Here is a 21,823-nt window from a genome sequence, read left to right as displayed (position 1 = left end):
TTTATTTTGGACAGGTAATTGCATTTGTTTATTTGGACCCAAGAACACTGTTTTGCTAAAATTGACATTTTAATCTATGCTAGATGTTATGTTTGTGTACCTCTCATCTATCAAGAGGCAGGATTGTTAACCTATATCCTTATTTCCTCTAATGTTTTAGGACACTTTCACCAAGTTCCATTTGTATCCAATCTGACTCAGGTAGACTCCAGACCACTCCAAACGTTACAATTTTCATTGTTAACCAAGTGCTGTGTTTCAAGTGTGTTCTGCAAAAGGACAATGACTTAAGTAGAAGGAAAATGTTAACCAAGGGCACATCTGCATGCCAATTCAGACAATGGTTCTTCCAAGTGATCCTCTGAGCAAACAGCCATGATCAATAGAGTCTCAATGCTGACCTGTCTGCAATCAAGTTCCTCTCCTGTGGGTGCAAGTTATCACACTATGAACACTGCAGATTTTGCTTTCTGTCCAGAGGGAGGATTGTAAGGCTGGTTGTCACCCTGCCGCCACCACTCATATGCTAAAAATCTGGAAATGCTGTACGGAATCTCTTTACTTGATTTACATTACATTTTACATTTATTCATTTAGCAGACGCTTTTATCCAAAGCGACTTCCAAGAGAGCTTTACAAAGTGCATAGGTCACTGATCATAACAACGAGATAGCCACAAAAACATTGCGAGTAACCAAAACATGAAGCACACATTGTGAACAACCAAAATAAGTGCCAAAGAGAAGAACCATAAGAGCATGTAGTTAAACATGTTACAATTAAACAACATGAACTGCTATAAGTGCAAGTGTACCTGTGAAAAAAGCAAGCAACAATAATAAAAACAATATATCACAGCGAGTACAAAAATTTAAGTCAGTTACCACTAACCACAAGAGCAACAAGTCTCTAAGCAAGAGTCATTGTGATCCTTGAGGAAACTAACATCGGGTCAAGCGAACCATTCCTGAGTACCGTTGTACTCCCGGAACAAGTGCGTCTTGAGCCTTTTCTTGAAGGTGGAGAGACAGTCAGTGTCTCTGATGGAGGTGGGGAGTTGATTCCACCACTGGGGGGCCAGACAGGAGAAGAGCTTGTGTTGGGACCGGGCGGTCTTGAGCGGTGGGACCACCAGGCGGTTGTCTGAAGAAGACCGTAGGTGACGGGTGGGGGTGTAAGGCTGCAGGAGAGACTTGATGTAGACGGGTGCAGTCCCGTTCACTGCTCGGAAGGTCAATACCAGGGTCTTGAATCTGATACGGGCCATGATAGGTAGCCAGTGGAGAGAGATGAGGAGCGGGGTAACATGGGAGCGTCTGGGTAGATTGTAGACCAGGCGGGCCGCTGCGTTCTGAATCCTCTGAAGAGGGCGGGGAGACCAGCGAGCAGCGAGTTGCAATAGTCCAACTTGGAGAGGACAAGTGCTTGGACTAGCAGCTGGGTGGAGTGCTCAGACAGGTATCTCCTGATCTTCCGGATGTTGTAGAGGGTGAATCTACACGACCGGGAGACCGCAGCAATGTGGGCCGTGAGGGAGAGCTTGTCGTCCATGGTAACCCCAAGGTTCCTGGCAGAGGATGAAGGGGTCACCGTCGCAGATCCCAGGGTGATTGAGAGATCGTGGGAGATGGAGGGTTTAGCCGGGATGATGAGAAGTTCTGTTTTGGCGAGGTTCAGCTGGAGGTGGTGCTCGGTCTGTGGTGGTAAAATTCTAGTGGCACTGTAAATTTGAATAGTCAAGAGATGGCGGTTACAATAAATTTATTTTGCTTGTACAAATCATGAATCAACAAAGTACTTTGTGATCAGTCTAACGAAGGAGGTGCTAGCCACAGGTCGTTCGCCAGAGTGATACAGAACAACCCTAAAACCCTGCCTTATATAAACTTTAGATCAAATGATTCCTCTGAACTCTGTTGATTGGTCAGCACTGCTCAGTGACAGTTTGACTTTATACCAAGTTCCCACAGTTCTTTAATGTGGCCTCTCTCCCCAAACCAGTAGATAGTAAAACCACAGGAGTTCACCAGTCAAATGGTCAACTGTCCTTTGTGTGGGCACTTCAAACAAGTATTTGATTAACCCCACCCAATGCAACAGGAAGGGTCAGAGCAGCAGATCACAATAACAATACAGTTGAATCCACATTGTCTCCAGACCAGCTGTCTCTTCCCCCCAGGTGTCATAAACTGCAAATGGCATCTCTACCAAATGGAGTTGACTCTTCTTAATCAACTTTAGACTTCCGTTCCTCATATATGAAACACACACATTATAACTGTATTCCAAAATTTCCACGACAATTCCACAATTTTTGTTTTTTTTGTTTTACAATAGCATAAACCCAAACAATTAATCAAGAAAAATTAAATTCAAACATTAACATAAGAAATGCTAGTCTCAAGACAAAACCCATTGTACCCCGTACACCACAAAGTCCAGGTTGTCGGAACGGATGCCATCTTCAGTTGGCTTGTAGACAAGCTTCTTTCAGTCAGTGTAGTCGAGTCCAACCAATTTCAAACGACGATCAAATTGCTCAGGGCAACTTTCAACGACACTGCACTTCGCGTACAGCTCGGAAATTTCCTTGGTACTACGCAGAACGCGTATCCTCTGCTTCCGTCTCCAGACAAGGTGCACGCTTGCAATGGTTAGCGTGTATCCACGTTGCTCTCCCCTCCGATCTTAACCGCCGGATCAGTCGTCAGGAGAATCTGGTATGGCCCCGTCCACCTTGGGTTTTACCAGGCGTTTCAGGTCCTTCACCACGATCCAGTCATCTGGTATCAAATCATGCAGCGGCCCAGTCATAGGAATAGCCTCCTTCACCTGCCTGTGAATCTCACACAAAATAGACTCCAAAAAGGTTGCACAGTGATAAACAAGCACATTCTCACAGAGGTCAGTTAAAGGTAACTGACTTCTTGTCGTCTGACTTAGTCTTCAAAGTTCTGTTCTCTCATTCAACTGAAGTGATTAACACAATGTTGAATCCTATCAACACCAAAATAACTTCCATAAACAAGTGTGACCCATTATCATTACATAACCTCAAAGAAAAATCCCATCGAAAAGAATCTAAATTAACAAAAGCTTGATCACTGAGCCCCTGAGAAGTCTAAAACTTCTTCCCATAAACAATCATTAAACAGTATCACTTCTCCAAAAATTGAACTCTACAAAATCCATCTATCAATACCCAAATAGTTTCTCTAACCTTAACTGTGAAGCTTATCGTGTTTAAATTCCTTTTCTCATAATACTTGTCCCACATATGAAGAACTGACAAAAAAATGACTATGCATCCATTACAAATCCTCTTGTATGCTAAAATAATGCATTCTTCTTGATATCACACAAACTGTAGAGGCATGATCTTTCCATGTGTTAACTTAGCAAAATCTCAAGATAAATGTTTTATGCAGACCATACAACCTCCATTTTTATTCTCATATCCTTCCTTTTTCCAAAACGCATTTTCTTGTGGATTAGTCCAAGTTCGAATCTCCATTCCACCATTCCTTTCTCCATCTGTCCGCTGTATTCTGTAATTCTTATCAAATATACTCAAACAAAACAAAATTCTCACTCTGGGTTAAATACAGTCCAATATTTTCAACTCAGCAATATCATATCAAACCCTCACAATCCTATCACAAATCCAAACTACTGAAGCTAAATTCATAAAACCATAAAACCCCATAGTCACTCTCTGTTTGGATCAGTCAGTCATCAGTCAGTCATAAATTCCTAAACGTCATCTCTTCCTCTCTAAGAAGCCTGCGCTCCCCTTAAAGAATCTGTAACAAATGTTGTATCAAGGTCACACAACAATTTTCCTCAAAAGAGTCCTGTAAGCCCAAATTTGTCAAGTTAGGCTCATCCGGACATAGCAACATCATCTCATCACTTCCTGTAAACATACGTATCAAAAACATATTCTAGTTAGTTCATCAATGCATTCAGGCAATCTAGAAACTGCTCCAGCTAGTATCAGCACTAGCATTTTCCCTGTGGAATAATCATAATTGTTAGAGTGAATTCCACATTTGCATACAGCAAGTTGTGTCCCAGATCAAACTAAGAAACTTCCTGTTTCCATACCTTTCCCCAAATCATATGTAACACCAATGATGTATTTAACTATCAGTAAATATTTTAACTCTTTTCCCTTTTATGAATTAACAAGCTTACACTGAAGCAACCAACTTTTGAACCAATTTGTATAAAATAAAACTATTTTAGAAAACAGCCAACTTACGAATAACCTCAACTTTTAGTCTCTTATTATCTTTTCTTCAAAAACCTTTAGGAACAGTTCAAATGAATACCTTTACATTTCAGATTCCCTTTTAATTTTTTTTCTGTATTTAAATTCACCAAATCAACTCTCTCTTTTTCCAAGACATGTAGAAAACCAGCATCACTACCCTAAACCAGAATTTAATCTGTATGATTCCAAAATAAAACATAGACCATAAAATGTTCTTAATGTAACCATTAGCCAAACTTATACCCCATCTATATTTCTATATAGGTTAGATAGGTAGAACTTCATAACTTGCTTTGGCTGCAGTCCAGAACAAGCTACTTCGTTCCAACCATCACACCACAATTTATCAGACTTAATGAGTCTTCCCAAATTATTTCAAAACCAAATTATCATAACCCTCTTTATCAACCAATACCATAATAAAACAACCTCATCACAGCCTAACTGTTTATCCCAAAACATTGTACCATGCCCTTAAGACAAAAGAAAATATAAACTCTCCCTTTTTCTTTTTAATCTTTAAATTCACAATTTAACATAAACCCGTAAAACAAAACCTTATACTTTAACTCCTCAAAAGTTTTATCAAAGCATGTAATGTATACACCTTTGAATATTCCTATATTTACCAGCTATCTCAATTACTCTTTGTTAGTGAATCAACTCAAATAAACCATCGCGCATTTCAAAACTCGAATCAAACAAACAGCGCCCTCTGGAACAAAGCAAAAATTCTCAACCTTTTTTCATTTCTTTTAAACAACACAGATGGTTGGCGTTTACCATCTATTCACTTAATTTTGCTAAAGTATAACTTTTCCAATCCAATTAGAACTAATTTATGAACCAGGGGTCCAATTTCTGCATTTTACTGAGTACCATCACACATCACAGATTTTCCGCTCGTAAATACAAGTTCTGGTCTGAAAGGCTTCTACCTCCCAGTTTGGCTAGAAATTTAGAACAAATGTTAAATCATACATTCGTAAACCACCAAACTTCGAATTCATCTAAACGGACACATCTTTCACCATTAATACTCACATAAGTATGCAGAATTACACCCTCTGGGATCACCTTTGTAAAACTCATCGTAACGGGACTTTTTTTTTGTAGCCCCCACCTTTCCTCGGAATTTCTGAAACTCATTTAACCCTTGTGTTATCTTCGGGTCATTCTGACCCATCAGTCATTGTGACCCACCGTCGTATTGCGACAAATTTACCTCCTACAAAAACAAAGTGAAGCATTTTCTTTTAACTGTCGGGCTGTCTCAGACCCCCCACATTGCAATGGTTAAAAGAAAATAATTGTTATTTGTTTTTGTATTGGGTAAAATTGGGTAAACACAACGGTGGTTTGTTATGAACCTTTGGGTCATGTGACCCAAAGGCAGCACAAGGGTTAAAATGTCCTCAAACAAACAAAAACCTTGTTAGCAAATGTCTCAAAATACTCATCACCCAACATATTTCAAAAATACCCAAATTAATATGTAAATTTGCTTCAAATTTATCTATTTCTCTAAATTTTCGTCTTAGTCAATTTCTCAATTTCCATCTGCGCATGCGTCATGCGGTTACTCATCCTGCATCTCAAATATCAAGCTGCAATTCCTTTACTAGCCTGTACCCGCCTGTCGGTCTGTTAGTTTGTTAGCCAATGTCGTTGCCATAGTTGCAAATTCAACTTCCTGGACTCTCCTTTGTCTCAGGACAGAACAAAATGCACTTCCTCCACGTTTTCACCATTAGCCATTAACCAACAGTCACAGCCTGGATTTTCTTTACAAGTCTATCAACCATTAGTACTATTTCAATTTCCACATAAAAATTAGGCTCCGAAATCTACATATGCACATAATATCACTCGTCAGAGAATGACAGTTTACCCATGTATTAGCATTCTGGTTGGACAAAGCTTCAACTTCAAGTCCATTTAAATAGGTAAATATGAATACCACCAAATCCAACACATTTCAACAAATCATCTCAGCAGCAATAAACACACATATGTAGCACCTTTGCTCTTAACAACAATCGCAATTCAGTCTCTCGAACTAGTTCCCCTTGTATACACTTCAGTCCCTCGGACTGGCTCAATCTTTCTAATCACTTCTTCATAACCCTTTACATATTTCTTTAAACAACAGTAACATCTGTGAACTCCCACAAAATTTAAAATTAAAACCATCGAACATTTCCAGACATAAACAAAAATATTCCTTAAACAACATAACATTTCCGTTTGAACACATAACTTTCTATAAAAGTTTCAATAACCCCGGGATTGTAATTCTTCAAATGAATATCGCTTTTGTTGCCAAAACTGGCCTTTTACCAATTATCCTACCCAAAAACTAAATTTCCAGCGCGTTATTCAATAACGAATCAAGCTCATAATATAGAAAATCGGTCTGTACATAATTTCCAAATCAAGAGTATGGCAACTCACAATATTTTCTTAAGTTTGACAAAGAAACAGAAACACACATCTGTTTTCCAACCAATATACTTCTCAATTCAACGTCAAATTCTCAATAAAATTAGTGATTTTTTGTTTTTGTTTTTTTGCACTCATGTTTGGGCCACTGCACGCAGAATGAGCTTCACTGAAAGAATCAACTTCCGCTAGGCTCAAGCGCATGCACCTCTTTTCAAGTGGAGAATTCAGTCAAAGAATTAACATTAGCATTTTCAAAACAGAATGTCTCCGTCTTCAAAAACAAATGCCTTCTGGCGGTAATCAGACCGATGTAAAGTCTAACATCAAATATATAACGGTTAACACAGAGTTGTAAAACAATATAACAAGTCAATCGTCTCTCCTCTACCAACAGTGTCATAACCGATAAACATTGTACGTCACCATTTCGGAACTCAACTTCCGGTCACGAACCCCTCTGATTTTGCGAGAGTTCGCTCACAATTTCCAGAAAACTTTCAAGTGATGACACATCTCCGGACATTCACGTACATTTTGCTCAAATTCCCACAATTAAAGCACGCATTTTGGATTGACCTAGCAATTCGTGTTGGCCTACATGTTTTTCAACAGCATGTCAACACGCTCTGCATCAGCTTTGACCATAGCCCACAACACCACTTATTCCAAACACAACAGGGACTCAAACCCTTTGTTCCGGAGAGGACTTTAACCTCTCCTTCTTTGAAACGCAGTATATGCAATTGCAAGTCCAAGCACAAGCCTCAATCTTTGCGGGAATCCAAAGCAAATCTATAAAAAACATTCCAGGATCCTACTTTCTTGACTTTTCCTAGATATAACCGGCTGTCAGAAGACATCGGAGTCATAGAGAAATGGCAAATGTCTGACCTCATGTTCATATTCTGTTCTCGCATTCCCGCAAAACCTCATGCGCCTGCGCATCCTGCCGCAACACCCCTGGCTGCGGATGAGGCGAAATTTGTTTGCGGAACAGCCAGAAAATCTCAATCGTGAATCTGTGGGGAAATAGATGAAAAATTCCCCACACTATTCTGTCCTAATATTTCTTTATCCCTCTACCTATCTCCATCCAATCAGAAACAGCTCTCCAATCAGGATAAAATCTATTCTTTTCTCCACTTAAAAAAAAATCGTGTATCTATTTCTCCCCACGAACCTATTTCACAATACAATAAGGTCCTTAAAACAAAACGACCCCACAATCGAAAATCCACATTTATCAATCCATATTTGCATTTGCAATAAACTATCGTTACCATACTTTTGTTTCATGTAATCGATGTTTGGACAGGTCAATTCTGCCTCCAGACCATTCATTTTTTAGAATTACAATCCATAAACGATAACCAACGACGGAAAATAAAGACACAATTACCCCTTTTCTTATCTAAAAACAATTAAATTCCGACTTCACAACTTTCAATGAAAATAACTGCACAATCATAAATTACAAATATTCAAACCGAAAATTAATTAAAATTTTGATTTTTGTAATTTGTATATAGCTTGAATAGTAGACACCATTAGTTACTCATACTTCTTTTAACCTCAAAAAAACATAACTTGCAATTAAAACAAAAAATGAACACGCGTGTTGCAAACTTAAAACCTCTACTTTGAAATTTCACAGGCCTATACTTCCTAACCTTTTTTTTTTCTTAAACACACAGCTGGTTACCAATTTTAATCTTTACCAATTTACTCTTTACCAATTTAATCTTTACCAATCCTCTAAAGTATACTTTTTACCATTTTACTCTTGGGACTCAGAAATCAATACATTTCCTGACCCAATTTCCCAGGGCCTTAAAGACACACAGCACGATATCACGTGTGAATTATTACCCTTTATGCGCTCGTCAGCACATTTCCTGCATGCTTTTTTTGTACGACTCTAACGTAACGGGACCAACGTTCCAACGTTCCCCCAATTTGTACGACTCTAACGTAACGGGACCAACGTTCCAACGTTCTCCCAATTTGTACGACTTGCACGCACAGGACACAGCTCTCCTCCGGTCTCTGCCCTATTACTAACTAAACCGAATTATTGACCATAGTCTAAACAACACACATTTAGACAACTCAAATTACACAGAAGCCAAAAAAGAATATTTACCGGTTCTTTCAGAATCCCGCGTCAGCAAAAGCGCAACCAGTCAAGCACCCCCTCGTATCGGTCCCGCTTTCTCTGAAAATTTTGGATAGAGGTAAAGGCGGCTATGCCGGATTGATCAGATCACCTTTTCTAAGGGAGTCCTTGTCCGTGATACGCTGAGCAGACGAGGATGCCGGATTTCGGCACCAAGTGTGGTGGTAAAATTCTAGTGGCACTGTGTAAATTTGAATAGTCAAGAGATGGCGGTTACAATAAATGTCTTTTGCTTGTACAAATCATGAATCAACAAAGTACTTTGTGATCAGTCTAACGAAGGAGGTGCTAGCCACAGGTCGTTCGCCAGAGTGATACAGAACAACCCTAAAACCCTGCCTTATATAAACTTTAGATCAAATGATTCCTCTGAACTCTGTTGATTGGTCAGCACTGCTCAGTGACAGTTTGACTTTATACCAAGTTCCCACAGTTCTTTAATGTGGCCTCTCTCCCCAAACCAGTAGATAGTAAAACCACAGGAGTTCACCAGTCAAACGGTCAACTGTCCTTTGTGTGGGCACTTCAAACAAGTATTTGATTAACCCCACCCAATGCAACAGGAAGGGTCAGAGCAGCAGATCACAATAACAATACAGTTGAATCCACATTGTCTCCAGACCAGCTGTCTCTTCCCCCCAGGTGTCATAAACTGCAAATGGCATCTCTACCAAATGGAGTTGACTCTTCTTAATCAACTTTAGACTTCCGTTCCTCATATATGAAACACACACATTATAACTGTATTCCAAAATTTCCACGACAGGTCATCCAGGCGGAGATGTCTGTGAGGCATGCCTCAATCCTAGCTGAGATCCCCGGATCGGTCGGGGGGAACGACAGGTACAGCTGCGTGTCGTCAGCGTAGCAGTGGTAGGAGAAGCCATGGGAGGTGATGATTGGTCCAAGTGAGGTGGTGTACAGAGAGAAGAGGAGGGGTCCAAGGACGGAGCCCTGTGGGACACCAGTGGAGATCTGGCGAGGGCCTGACAGTTTGCCTCCCCAGGAAACCTGGTAGGATCTTCCCGACAGGTAGGATGAGATCCACTGGAGTGCAGTGCCAGTGATGCCCATCTCAGAAAGTCTGGCGAGCAGGATCTGGTGGTTAACCGTATCAAACGCTGCAGAAAGGTCCAGCAGAATGATGACGGATGACCTGGAAGCCGCTCTGGCAGACTGGAGGGCAGTGGTGACTGAAAGGAGGGCAGTCTCTGTGGAGTGGCCAGTCTTGAAGCCCGATTGGTTGGGGTCAAGCAGGTTGTTCTGAGAGAGAAAGTTAGACAGTTGGTTAGATACAGAACGTTCAAATGTTTTCGAAAGGAAGGGTAACAGTGATACCGGTCTGTAGTTCTTGATGGGTCTCATACCTCATCGTGTAATTTACTGTAGCATTGCTAGTCATATGTTGATCAGAGTAAGGGTCAAGATGTGGTCTTATTGGTTGTTCATGGGTATAAAGGAAATTGTGAAGCGTAGTTCAGTGGATTCTTCATCTCCTCAGGGCTTCTCCTCAGTACAGTACTACTGTCAGTAGCTGCCTGTCACGAACGTCGAAGTCATCACATTTTTCCTGAAATAACTTGCTCCTTCAAACAAATGCTTCGTAAGTAAAACGTTTAGACTTTTAATTGACAGTATTGACAACACATTAAGAAACGTGTCTTTACTCGAAATATCGTCTCAGTTTTCAATTTGAAGCAGTAAATCTAACACTGTAGAATATCTCCCATGGTATCCTCTCTGGCTCCGCTTAGGCTAAAGACGGATGACGATGATGACGATACATGTATTATTCACCCCAGTAACCCCTTAATCAATTAGATGTGCTTTTAGCTTATGTTGTCATGAATATCTGGCAGTTTTGCAGAAATAAAATCAGTGATTGGAGGCGAAGATATTAAGGCAGGCTTGCTCTGATTGAACCCATAGACTCAAATAACTATAATTCCATTGGTATTGGCACAATTTGGTTAATGTTAATACACTGTTCAGTTTCCCCTCTTCCTTTAAACCATAAGGGAATAGTTTTGGTTGTTTGGCCAATAATGAAACCCCCTACAATGATGTGTCTGGCAGTTTGCACAACCCTTTGTAGGGCTTTGTAGTTGAGGGCAGAGCTGTTGCCGTACCAGGCAACAGCTGCAGCCAGTCAGGATGCTCTCCACAGTGCTGGTGTAGAACCGTGTAAGGATGTGACGGTTCATTCCATACTTCCTCCACCGTCTCAGGAAGAAAAGGCGCTGGTGTGCCTTCTTCACAATGGCCTCGGTGTGAAACGACCTTGTGAGTTCCTCATGGACGTGGACAGCAAGGAACTTGAAGATGTTGACTCTCCACTGATGCCCCATTGATGATGATGAGTCTGTGTTTTCTGTCTTTTCTCCTGAAGTCCACCGCAAGCCCTTTGGTCTTACTGGTGTTGAGGGAGAGGATGTGCTCCTGACACCAGTGTGTCAGAGTGTGCACCTCCTCTCTGTAGGCGGATTCATTGTTGTCGGTGATCAGACCTACCACTGTCGTATCATCAGCAAACTTAACGTTGGTACTGGAGCTACTTGTTGCCACACCAACATGTGTGTACAGGGAGTACAGGGGTGGGCTGAGAACACTGTGTCTCTTAAGTACATGTTAGTACATGTTTATGTTAATGTATTAGGGGTAAACTAAATAAAACATGCTCTGTAAGAAATAATATGAATTAAGCAAGTATAATTGTTTATATCATTTGCCATATGCATCTGCGTACACAAACATCATTAGATGACTCTGGATTACTTTCATAATGTACATTGATCCTCCTTATTGAGCATAGAAAGATACACTGATGAGAGGGCTTCACATATGCTCACAGAACTGCCCCTCAGCCAAGCTAAACCCTCAAGGAAGACAAAGAAAGACTCCCAGGAAAAGTAATTGAGAAAAAAACAGGAAGAAACCCTTGGGAGGAGCAATTCGGTGAGGGATCCCCTCCTCCAGAGACGGTTGGTGACCGAGAGGTGCAGAGTGTAGACCATAGGCTCAACATAGTCATAGATCAAGAGTTTAGAATAAAATGTGCAAATAGATGAAACTCAGATATTCAAGAGTTCCAACTCGGTGCTCTGTAATGTTAGGTTGTACAATGTGGTCCTTTTCTGGTAACACTTTACAGTAACATTACATGGATAATCATGCATTAAAACTTGCATTAATACTTACTTATATATGAACTAATGATGCGTGCTAATCACAAACTAATGAAGGGCAAACCTGAACTATGACTTCATGTGAGAATGATTACCATCTTAATCAAAATCAAATCCGTTTATTGTCACTCAACCATATACTGCGGTTCCAGGCAACATAGCACTATAACAATTATCCTAGATTATCATTTACACATAACGCAAGTTACACAATTGTTACACAACACAATGTACATTATACAGGAGATAAATAAAAGTGGCGTAGTGACATTTAGCTGTCGGTCTATAGTCAGTTACCACTGTTATTAGAGCAGTATAGAATGTGAACTCAGCCTGAGGCAGATAAATACCTGCACCGTATTTATCAGCCTCAGGCTGAGTGTAGGCTATGTATCGTGAGCGATCAAGAGTTCAGAAGTTTGATTGCTTGGAGGAAGAAACTGTCATGTAATCGGCTGATGAGGGTCCTGATGCTGCGATACCACCAACCTGATGGTATATTATTTGTGACAGAAGCCCATGGCTCGGGTGGCTGGAGTCTCTTATGACTTGTCTCCTCCAAACTTTTTTCACACACCGCCAGATGTCCTGAAGGGAGGGAAGTTCACGAACTTAAAGATGAAGTTGACGTTATTTGTTATTTGTTGATTGTCCATTTTGTAATCTTTTAATTGAAACCAGCATGGTTAGACCGTAACAGCCTTAGAGATCGTATTTTTTAAATGAGATCTACTTTCTTTTGAATCCTTCAAAATGTGTCATTAAAATAGCTTGATCACAAAGTTTGTGTTTGTACATGTTGAAATCTTTTCTGACGTTAATATATAGTGTATTCATGAAATACACTGTAGATTTAAAAATGTTGCTGGGCTTAATTTATTACATATTGTACCTGAATTGACCTATAGACATTTCCTGACAGATTACCTTAATTTATTTCTTTATATCACAATATATTATCTCACTCCAACGGCACCCCCCGCCCCCCCTGGAAGGTCAAGTAAAAAATGTTTTTAATATAGTGCCAGATCACAAAATAAGTAATTTAAGGTTACCTTTCCTATAAAACAGGTCTATAGCTTGCTCTTTTATTAAACAAACTAAATGGCCTTATGTTATTTATCTTATTTACACAACGGCATGTCATTTATGTCGTCCCCCCCTGTCGTCGTCCCCAAAGCTGTAAACCTAGGGGAAACACTGAAAATTGTATTGATCTGTTTGCTAACAATATGATAGTTTATTGATGTTTTTTAATTAATCTTCATTGATTAAGGTGTCAACATTAAGCAGCTCTAGCAATAACTTATACTATTTTGTTGGTTGAAATAGAAGAAGTCCATCTCTGCCATCAAAGATGATCTCTTAAACTGCGGTGTGTTTGTGGAATCTGACATATTTTGTTTGTCACCAGGTAATCATGCCCCCACCCTGACGGTGCTGCCCCCCTCCAGTGAGGAACTGTCCAGTAAGAGTACGGCCACGCTGATGTGTCTGGCCAACAAGGGCTTCCCCTCAGACTGGACACTCAGCTGGCAGGTGGACGGGAGCAGCAAGAAGGGCCAGGAGGCCAGCAGGGGGCTCCTGGAGAAGGACGGCCAGTACAGCTGGAGCAGCACCCTGACTCTCACTGCCCAGGAGTGGGCTGGGGGTGACCTGTGAGGCCCACCAGAGCTCCCTGCCTACGGTCACTCACACCCTGAAGAGAGAGCAGTGTTCTGATTAGCCCCAGGCTCACACAGCCCTGTGGAGAGGGGCTGCTTCCTCTGCTGGGACTCTGTTCTGTGCTCAGCCATTCTCTGTCTCCCTGATGGCTCACATGCAGACTAACAGGGAGCTTTGCTAGAGTCCACGTGTCGCTGCTGTTTGTAGACTGAGGTGTTATCAGTGCTAAAGTTGATGTGTTCTGATTTTGGTCACTATTCACTCTCTTAGTTGGCTTTGCTTTGATGCTGGAATGTTGTTATTTTAGTGGACAATAAATATTTCTTGTTGAACTTAAAACTGCTGAATTTTGACTTTATTCATACAAATATTGATTGCAGTAATACAAAAATGGGATTGTACATTGAAAATATCTCATTACAACACACTATTGTTGTCAGATAATGAAAGTAACAACGAATGATAGATTATCAAACATTACTGTTTACTGAAACTACAACTGTAACTGAATGTAGATAGATCCAGATCAAACACCAGTCGGGTTCCATTCATCACTTATATTTATCTTTCATCATGACACAACATACATCTTTACAGGAGAGTTTACCTTTTACCACCATGATAACATGAGATTGTGGTGTTCAAACAGTATGGACATACTCAACCAAAAAAATCTGTAGAACCCTGATGATAATCTATCTTAATCTCCTGGGGCCAAGTGAGCATCTGGTGACAGTGCTGCTCTATTCTGGGAGTATCAGAACCAGCCACCCTGACTATGCAAATCTCAGTTTCACTCCCACAGCTCCCAATGTACAGTTGAACAGTTGAGTCTAAAATACCCTAGACTGGGCCAGGTGTGAGGGGGGCTGGTTTCATTAATATGGGGGGAGAGGAGGGGGGGCTTGTGAGTCATCTAACTCCTGTCTGAGATAAATGTAACACAGGAAGTGGTGACTTCCTCTCAAGTCTTTATGTTAGAGTTCTGACAAGGACCATGTGATCTGATGGGGGGTGGGCTATTAATGGCTGAGTGGTTAGGGGTTCGGGCTATTAATCAGAAGGTTGTTGGTTCGATTCCCGGCCGTGCAAAACGTTGTGTTTGGCCAGACGTTGTGCCAGACGTTGTGTCCTTGGGCAAGGCACTTCATCCTACTTGCCTTGGGGGGAATGTCCCTGTACTTACTGTAAGTCACTCTGGGTAAGAGCATCTGCTAAATGACTAAATGTAAATGTAGAAAACGTGATGACAGCAGTGAAGTGTGTGGTGGTGCCAGATATTAGGTTTCAGTGAGACAGATGACAGAGGTAGAAAGGTATTTGATCATGGTGGGAATAATGATGATAATTAGTGAAGTCACTATGTGATCCTGTACCACTGAATCTAGATGAAGTCCCAGACTGAAGTGTTTTAGCGTCGTAACTGAGGAGTTTAGGAGCTTCTCCAGGTCTCTGGAGGTACCAGGCTAGACGGGGATAATAGCCTCCTGCACCATACACATCATCACTGGTTTTACACTGCAGAGAGACGGTCTGTGCTGGGAGAACAGCTTTCACTGCAGGAGTCTGAGTCACAGTGATCTGTCCTCTGGACTCTGGGTGTGAAAAGAGAACATGAAAGAGAAACCCACAGAGAAACTGTAGTTGAAGAGATGTGTGAACTGAGGCTTGATGTCTCAAAAACCACAGTATGTCTCTCTCTAGTGGTCAGTATGGGTACTTCAGTGTGTGAGTGATTCCAGAACAGTGTAACTCAGACTCCTGCAGTGAAAGCTGTTCTCCTTTAAATCATTAAATCAATGTCTCAAAGACTCCTTATACCACACTCCACAAATGAATGTAGAACAAGTATTTTTCAGGTTCCACTATTGACAGTGACAAGGGGACTCTAGCAAAGCTTCCTGTTAGTCTACATCAGGGGTGGGGAACCTTTTTTCTGCCAAGGGCCATTTGGATATTTATAAAATCATTCAGCATCCTCACAACCTGATGTGTGAATCTGTTCAGCGGTCAGGTGGAGCTGGCCCGGAGGCTCCGGTACATTCTCCCAGATGGCAGGAGGCTGAACAGGACCCTTTCGACAGTAGCGCAGTTGAGGATCAGTGGTGGGTGCTTGGTGGGACCTCTACTGAAGTTGATGACCATCTCCTTCGTTTTTTCCACATAAAGAGAGAGGTTGTTATTCTTACATCACTTGGCCAGTAGGCTCACCTCCTTCCTATAGTTTGTCTCGTAATTGTTGCTGATGAGTCCCACTACAGTTGTGTCATCTGCAAACTTGATGAGGTGATTGGTGCTGTACCTCGGCATGCATTAGCAGGATGAAGAGCAGGGGTCTGAGCACACATCCTTGATGGACCCCTGTGGTCAGCATGATGGTGCTGGATGTGTTGGTGCCGACCCGTACCGCTTGTGGTCTCCCAGTGAAGAAGTCCAGCAGCCAAATGCAGACAAATGTGCACTCCAAGCCGGTCCAGTTTCCAGATAAGCTGCTGAGGGATGATGGTGTTGAATGCTGAACGAAAATCTATGAACAGCATTCTCACATACGACCCCTTAAGGTCCAGGTGTGTGGGGCTGGGTGGAGGGCAGATGATGGTGCATCATCAGTAGAGCGGTTTGTCCCATATGCAAATTGAAGAGGGTCCAGGCAGGGTGGGAGGATGGATTTGATGTGTTGCATGACTAGCCGCTCAAAGCATTTCATGATAATGGAGGTCAGTAAAACCACCTTCACTGACCTCCTGGTCATTGAAGCATGATGGAGGTGACTTCTTTGGCACAGGAATAATGGTGGTGGCTTTGAAGCACGTGGGAACAACAGCCTGACTCAGAGAGGTGTTGAAGATGTCTGTGAGGACATCTTTGAGCTCCTCTGCTCAGTACACAACCAGGTATGTTGTCTGGACCAGCTGACTTGCGGGCATCGATCGTGGAGAGAGATCTTTTCACGCTGTCCGTAGACAGACAAACAATCTGGTGTGTTGTTTTGTGCTTCAATGCGACCAAAGAAGTTATTGAGGTTGTTTAGTGATGTTACCGGGTCTGTGGTGGAGATTTGTAGTCTATGATGGCCTGGATACCCTGCAACAGACTCTGTGTATCTCTGCTGTCTCAGAAATGTCTGGTAATCATTTTAGCGTATTGCTGTTTGGTCTTCCTGAAGTTTCCTGTCAGTCATGGCTTCGGGTTAGCACGGGTGGTGATGGTTTTGTCGTGTGTGATGTGTGACATCATCAGTGTACTTGGTGATGAATGCAGTGACGGTCTCTGTGTACTCCTGGATGTCTGTGTGTTCATTGTAAGTGGCTACCTGCTTGAACATATTCCAGTCTGTGGTGTCAAAACACACACGTACCTGCTTCTGAACCAGTTTGATGACTTTCACCTGTGGTCTGAGAGCCGGTTTCAGCATGACGGTGATGTTGTCAGAGGCAGAAAGGTAGTTGATCATGATAGTGTTGATGATGATGATTAGGAAGGCTGACTAGGATCATTGTGGTATTTTTAAAACATGTTACACTTCTTTAATTACTGTCCAGTAATCTTTCACTATAAAGGATGTTGATCAGCCTGATGAATGTATAAGTCTCTGATGAACACTTAATGTGAATGACAGTCAGTGAAGACATGTTTCAAACATATATATAAAGTTAATGTTTTGTTCTTCAATAAGTCATTTTATAGCTAAACGTTATGAGCTGAAATGTTTTCAAGACTGCTTTGACATGAGGGTGGGATGGTTGACATAATTGGCATCACTGATATATTCAGCTTATTGTAACAAAGACCAGTCAGTGTTCCATGTCACTGTCTCTTCCCTCTCAGCACCTGCAGTAGGTCTCAGCTGTAGCAGTGCAGTCACTGTGCAGTCTGACTGAGGGAGGTTTCTGTACGGCTCTGTATCACTGTGTGAACACCCAGACACTGTTAGGGTAGTGTAAACTCTGACAGTAGTAATCTCCTGCATCTTCAGCCTGGACTCCACTGATGGTCAGAGTGAAGTCACTACGTGATCCTGTACCACTGAATCTAGATGGAGTCCCAGACTGAAGTGTTGTAGCGTAGTAAACAAGGAGTTTGGGAGCTTCTCCAGGTCTCTGGAGGTACCAGGCTAGATGATTATTACCGTGCACAGGACTACTAACTCTACAGGCTATGGAGACTGTTTCTTCTGCAGGAACAGCTTTCACTGTAGGACTCTGAGTCAGAGTGTACTGCCCTCTGGACTCTGGATATGAAAAAGGAAAAACAAATATTAAGGATACATCTTGATAATACAAAGCATACGCATTGCAGAAAACGGTTAACATTAGAGGTAATACTGAAATTGATAAAATTCTGTTACATGACAGAACTTTCTTACCCTGTATGTAGACAGCTAGAGTCCAGATGAAGATGGTGATCAGAGTCATGGTTCTGTTCATAGTTCATGAGTTCTGTTGTCATGAAGGACAGCTCTCAGTCATGAAGTGTTAAACTCACAGGACTATAAACACTCCCAGACCACTGAAGCATGTGCTGCCTATGCAAAATGTCCGCTCTGTACAGACAGACCTTCTTGGACCCACAGAGAAACTGTAGTTCAACAGACTGGTTCATTACTACACTCATTTTACCACAAACCACTCATTATATCACAAACGCAAACACTCATTATGCCACATTCCACAAATGAATGTAAAACAAGTATAAGTGCTTTTCAGGTTCCACTATTGATAGTGACAAGGGCAAAGCTTCCTGTTAGTCTACATGTTATAAATGAGCAGGATAGAGAACAGCTGAGCACAGAACAATTCCTGTAAGTAAAGAGGCTTTAAAGAAAAACTGGCAGAATTAACAAATCATATACTGTAGAAAGTAAATGACAAAATCTGTGTCAGTACTCCTTAAGAACTTCAAGTCATTTTGAAAAGAGTATCCTGAAGCTTGTTAAATATATTGATACAATGATAGTAAGATGTTTTGGTTAGGCTTGTTTCCTGTATCAACAAGGTCATAGATCATGTGTGAGCATTTGTATGGTAATAGTTTACATCCCACTATATTACGGCACAACAGTGACGGCATATTAATAAAGGAAACCAGAGACAAGGCAAGAACAAACTATATTGTGGTGCTCCTTGTATTCTTCGTTCAAAACACACATCAATTCCTGGGGATACATATCTCCGTTCTTCTCTTCCTCCTTTTGTAGCCTCAATCTGGACCTTCAGGGTACAAAAACAGTGATTAGTGCAATCCTTTTCAGCTGGTCACCCTGGCCTTTACTCTGCCTTGCCCCCCAGTAGAGGGCTCAGTAGGCCTGTATAAGTCCTCTGCCCTCTTACATAACCCCCCCACACCTAAAGGGTCTAGCGCCAGCCCCTAACGGTCACAGCGAGACAGCGCGTCCGCATTCCCATGCAACTTGGTTTACAGTACTGTGTCCAAACTTTTGACTGGTACTGTATGCACAACGTCAAACTTGTCAAAAGGCCTGTAATCGCCAGAAACCACCTTGTAACCCTACTGTTGGAGTCCCTCTGTCCCACCACCCACTTTAGGGGGGCGTGGTCCGTGACTAGGCGGAAACTCCTTCCTAAAAGTATTCCAGTGCCCATTTAATAGCTTAAAGGCTTCCCTTTCCACGGCGGCATACTTCCGTTCTCTGTTGGAAAGCATGCGACTGATATACACGACGGGATGCGCCTCCTCTCCCTCACCCTGCGACAGCACTGCCCCTATCCCAGTGTCTGAGGCATCTGGAAACACGGTAAAAAGGCCGTTAAAGTCAGGCATTCTCAACACAGGGTTTGTACACAACAAGGATTTCAGGCTAGTAAAAGCCCATTCCGTAGCGTCTGTCCATACCGCCCATACTGGCTTATAGTCCTTGGTCAGGTCTGTTAGTGGGGTTGCTATGGTAGCATAATTAGGGATGAAGCGCCTGTAATACCCTGTCAGTCCTAGGAAGGCGCGCACTGCCTTCTTTGTGGTTGGTCTCGGCCACTGTCTCACCGCCTCCGTCTTTGCCTTCTGTGGCTGGCGGTCCTCTCGCTGGCCTCTCTCGCCTCCCAGCATTCACCAAAGCTTCGGTGGCACCACATGCGTCAATAGCCTTTACAAGGTTGTCCATGCACTGTGGGTCACTCTGGCTCACCGTTCTGAGCAAACTCGTTGGTAGCTCCCTCAAACACTTTGGCTCACTTTCGATTGCAATAGTCTCGAACACTTTGGCTACTGATTGGGCCAACCCCAACCAGCCTTTAACTAGCTGTGCCAACTGGAAGAGTTGCCCTCGCCGGAGACTCACCCTCTGTATAGGTTCACCCGTGGAATATTTGTGCTGTTCCCGGGGTGTTAGGTGATACCGGGCTAAGATCTCAGTTTTCAGGCGGTGGTAGCCCACCTCAGCGTCCTCACTTCAATCATAATATGCAGCCTGTGCTGGTCCTGTTAGTAAAGGCGCAATCAGCCCTACCCATTCATCACCTGGCCATCCCTCTCTTCGAGCTGTCCTCTTGAACGCTGTGAGGTATGCTTCGATGTCATCCTCACTGGACAGTCTGGGGATGAGGGTGTTCACCCTTGTGGGGGCCCTCCGCGGTTCTGGCCTTTCTCTAGCCATATCATGTTGGATTGTCTCTAATAACAGCGTCTGTTTGGCCGCACACGCCGCCAGCTGGGCCAGGATTGCCTCGCTCATGTTGGTCGGTCTTTCTTCGACCTTATCCGGGGGAACTTGGTTAAAGGCTCAAGACGCACTTGTTCCGGGAGTACAACGGTACTTAGGAATGGTTTGCTGGACCCCATGTTAGGATCACAATGACTCTTGCTTAGAGCCTTGCTGCTCTTGTTGGTTAGTGGTAACTGATTTAAATTGTTGAAATATGTTTTACTGTTGCTTGCTTTTCTACAGGTACACTTGCACTTATAGCGATTCATGTTGTTTAATTGTAACTTGTTTAACTACATGCTCTTGTGGTTCTTCCCTTTGGCACTTATTTTGGTTGTTCACAATATGTGCTTCATGTTTTGGCTACCCGCAATGTTTTTTTGGGGCTATCTTGTTGTTATCAGTGACCTATGCACTTTGTAAAGCTCTCTCTTGGAAGTCGCATTGGATAAAAGCGTCTGCTAAATGAATAAATGTAAATGTAATGTAAATGTAAACACTCGCATTCTCCACCAATGTGAGCGTTTGTATGGTAATAGTTTTCATCCCACTATATTACGGCACAACAGTGACCGCATATTAATAAAGAAAACCAGAGACAAGGCAAAAACGATATTGTGGTGCTCCTTGTATTCTTCATTCAATACACACATCAATTCCTGGGGATGCATATATTAACAGTTCCATCCCCTCGCCCCCTTCTACGTTCTTCTCTTCCTCCTTTTGTAGCCTCAATCCGCACCTTCAGGGTACAAACACAGTGATTAGATCAATCCTTTTCAGCTAGTCACCCTGGCGATGCCTTTACTCCGCAGAGTACACTGACAAGAACAGGTCAGTTCAGGGTCTTTGTTCCTTCTCCCTCTGTCTTGCTGTGTATCTGCTTTTGTAGGCAGAGAGGCTGTTAAGGGAATGAGGTGCAGCGTTGCTGTTCCTCATTGAGCTGAGGAGAGGGAAACTTAGTGGTGGAGGTGGTGTGTCTGGTGCTGAACATGGAGAGCTTGGGTGCTGGGTGGAGGTGGTGTGTCTGGTGCTGAAGGCACCAAGGGAGCTCAGTCTCAGTGAGGTTGCCGCACATATCAACATCTTAACTCATCATGTACTGTCAGTCTCTACTGTCTCCTCACTGTATCAAGCTGGAAGCCTTGTGTCATTTAAATAGAACTAAGTCAAATCTGAAACATGTGTAAGAGGGCAGAGGACTTACACAGGCCTACTACGCCCTCTACTGGGGGATACACTGCAGAGAGACTGTCTGTCCTGGGAGAACAACTGTCACTGCAGGAGTCTGAGTCACAGTGATCTGTCCTCTGGACTCAACAAAAGAGACAACGTAGAGCTTGTTAAACACAATGTTGAACATGACAACATTTGAAATGTTTTGACTTTGAAAAGACATGCATCTGTACATTATACTT

At 42.4% G+C, this 21,823-nt stretch overlaps 1 pseudogene and 1 gene segment (V, D, J or C); one reads left to right on the top strand and one right to left on the bottom strand.

The window, feature by feature from the left end:
* The first annotated feature begins 9,033 nt into the window (after positions 1-9,033).
* On the top strand, positions 9,034-14,058 carry LOC134007906 (Ig lambda chain C region-like; annotated as a pseudogene).
* Positions 14,059-17,652: 3,594 nt separating this feature from the next.
* On the bottom strand, positions 17,653-18,188 carry LOC134007420 (Ig kappa chain V region K29-213-like). The segment is given in 2 exon segments: positions 17,653-17,978; positions 18,114-18,188. Coding segments are annotated over 2 exon segments (387 nt in total).
* Between the last annotated feature and the right edge of the window lie 3,635 nt (positions 18,189-21,823).

This window comes from Osmerus eperlanus, chromosome 21 (assembly GCF_963692335.1).
Source record: "Osmerus eperlanus chromosome 21, fOsmEpe2.1, whole genome shotgun sequence".
NCBI lineage: Eukaryota > Metazoa > Chordata > Actinopteri > Osmeriformes > Osmeridae > Osmerus > Osmerus eperlanus.
Note: the sequence above shows the minus strand (reverse complement) of the source record. Positions and strands in the feature narration are given on the sequence as shown.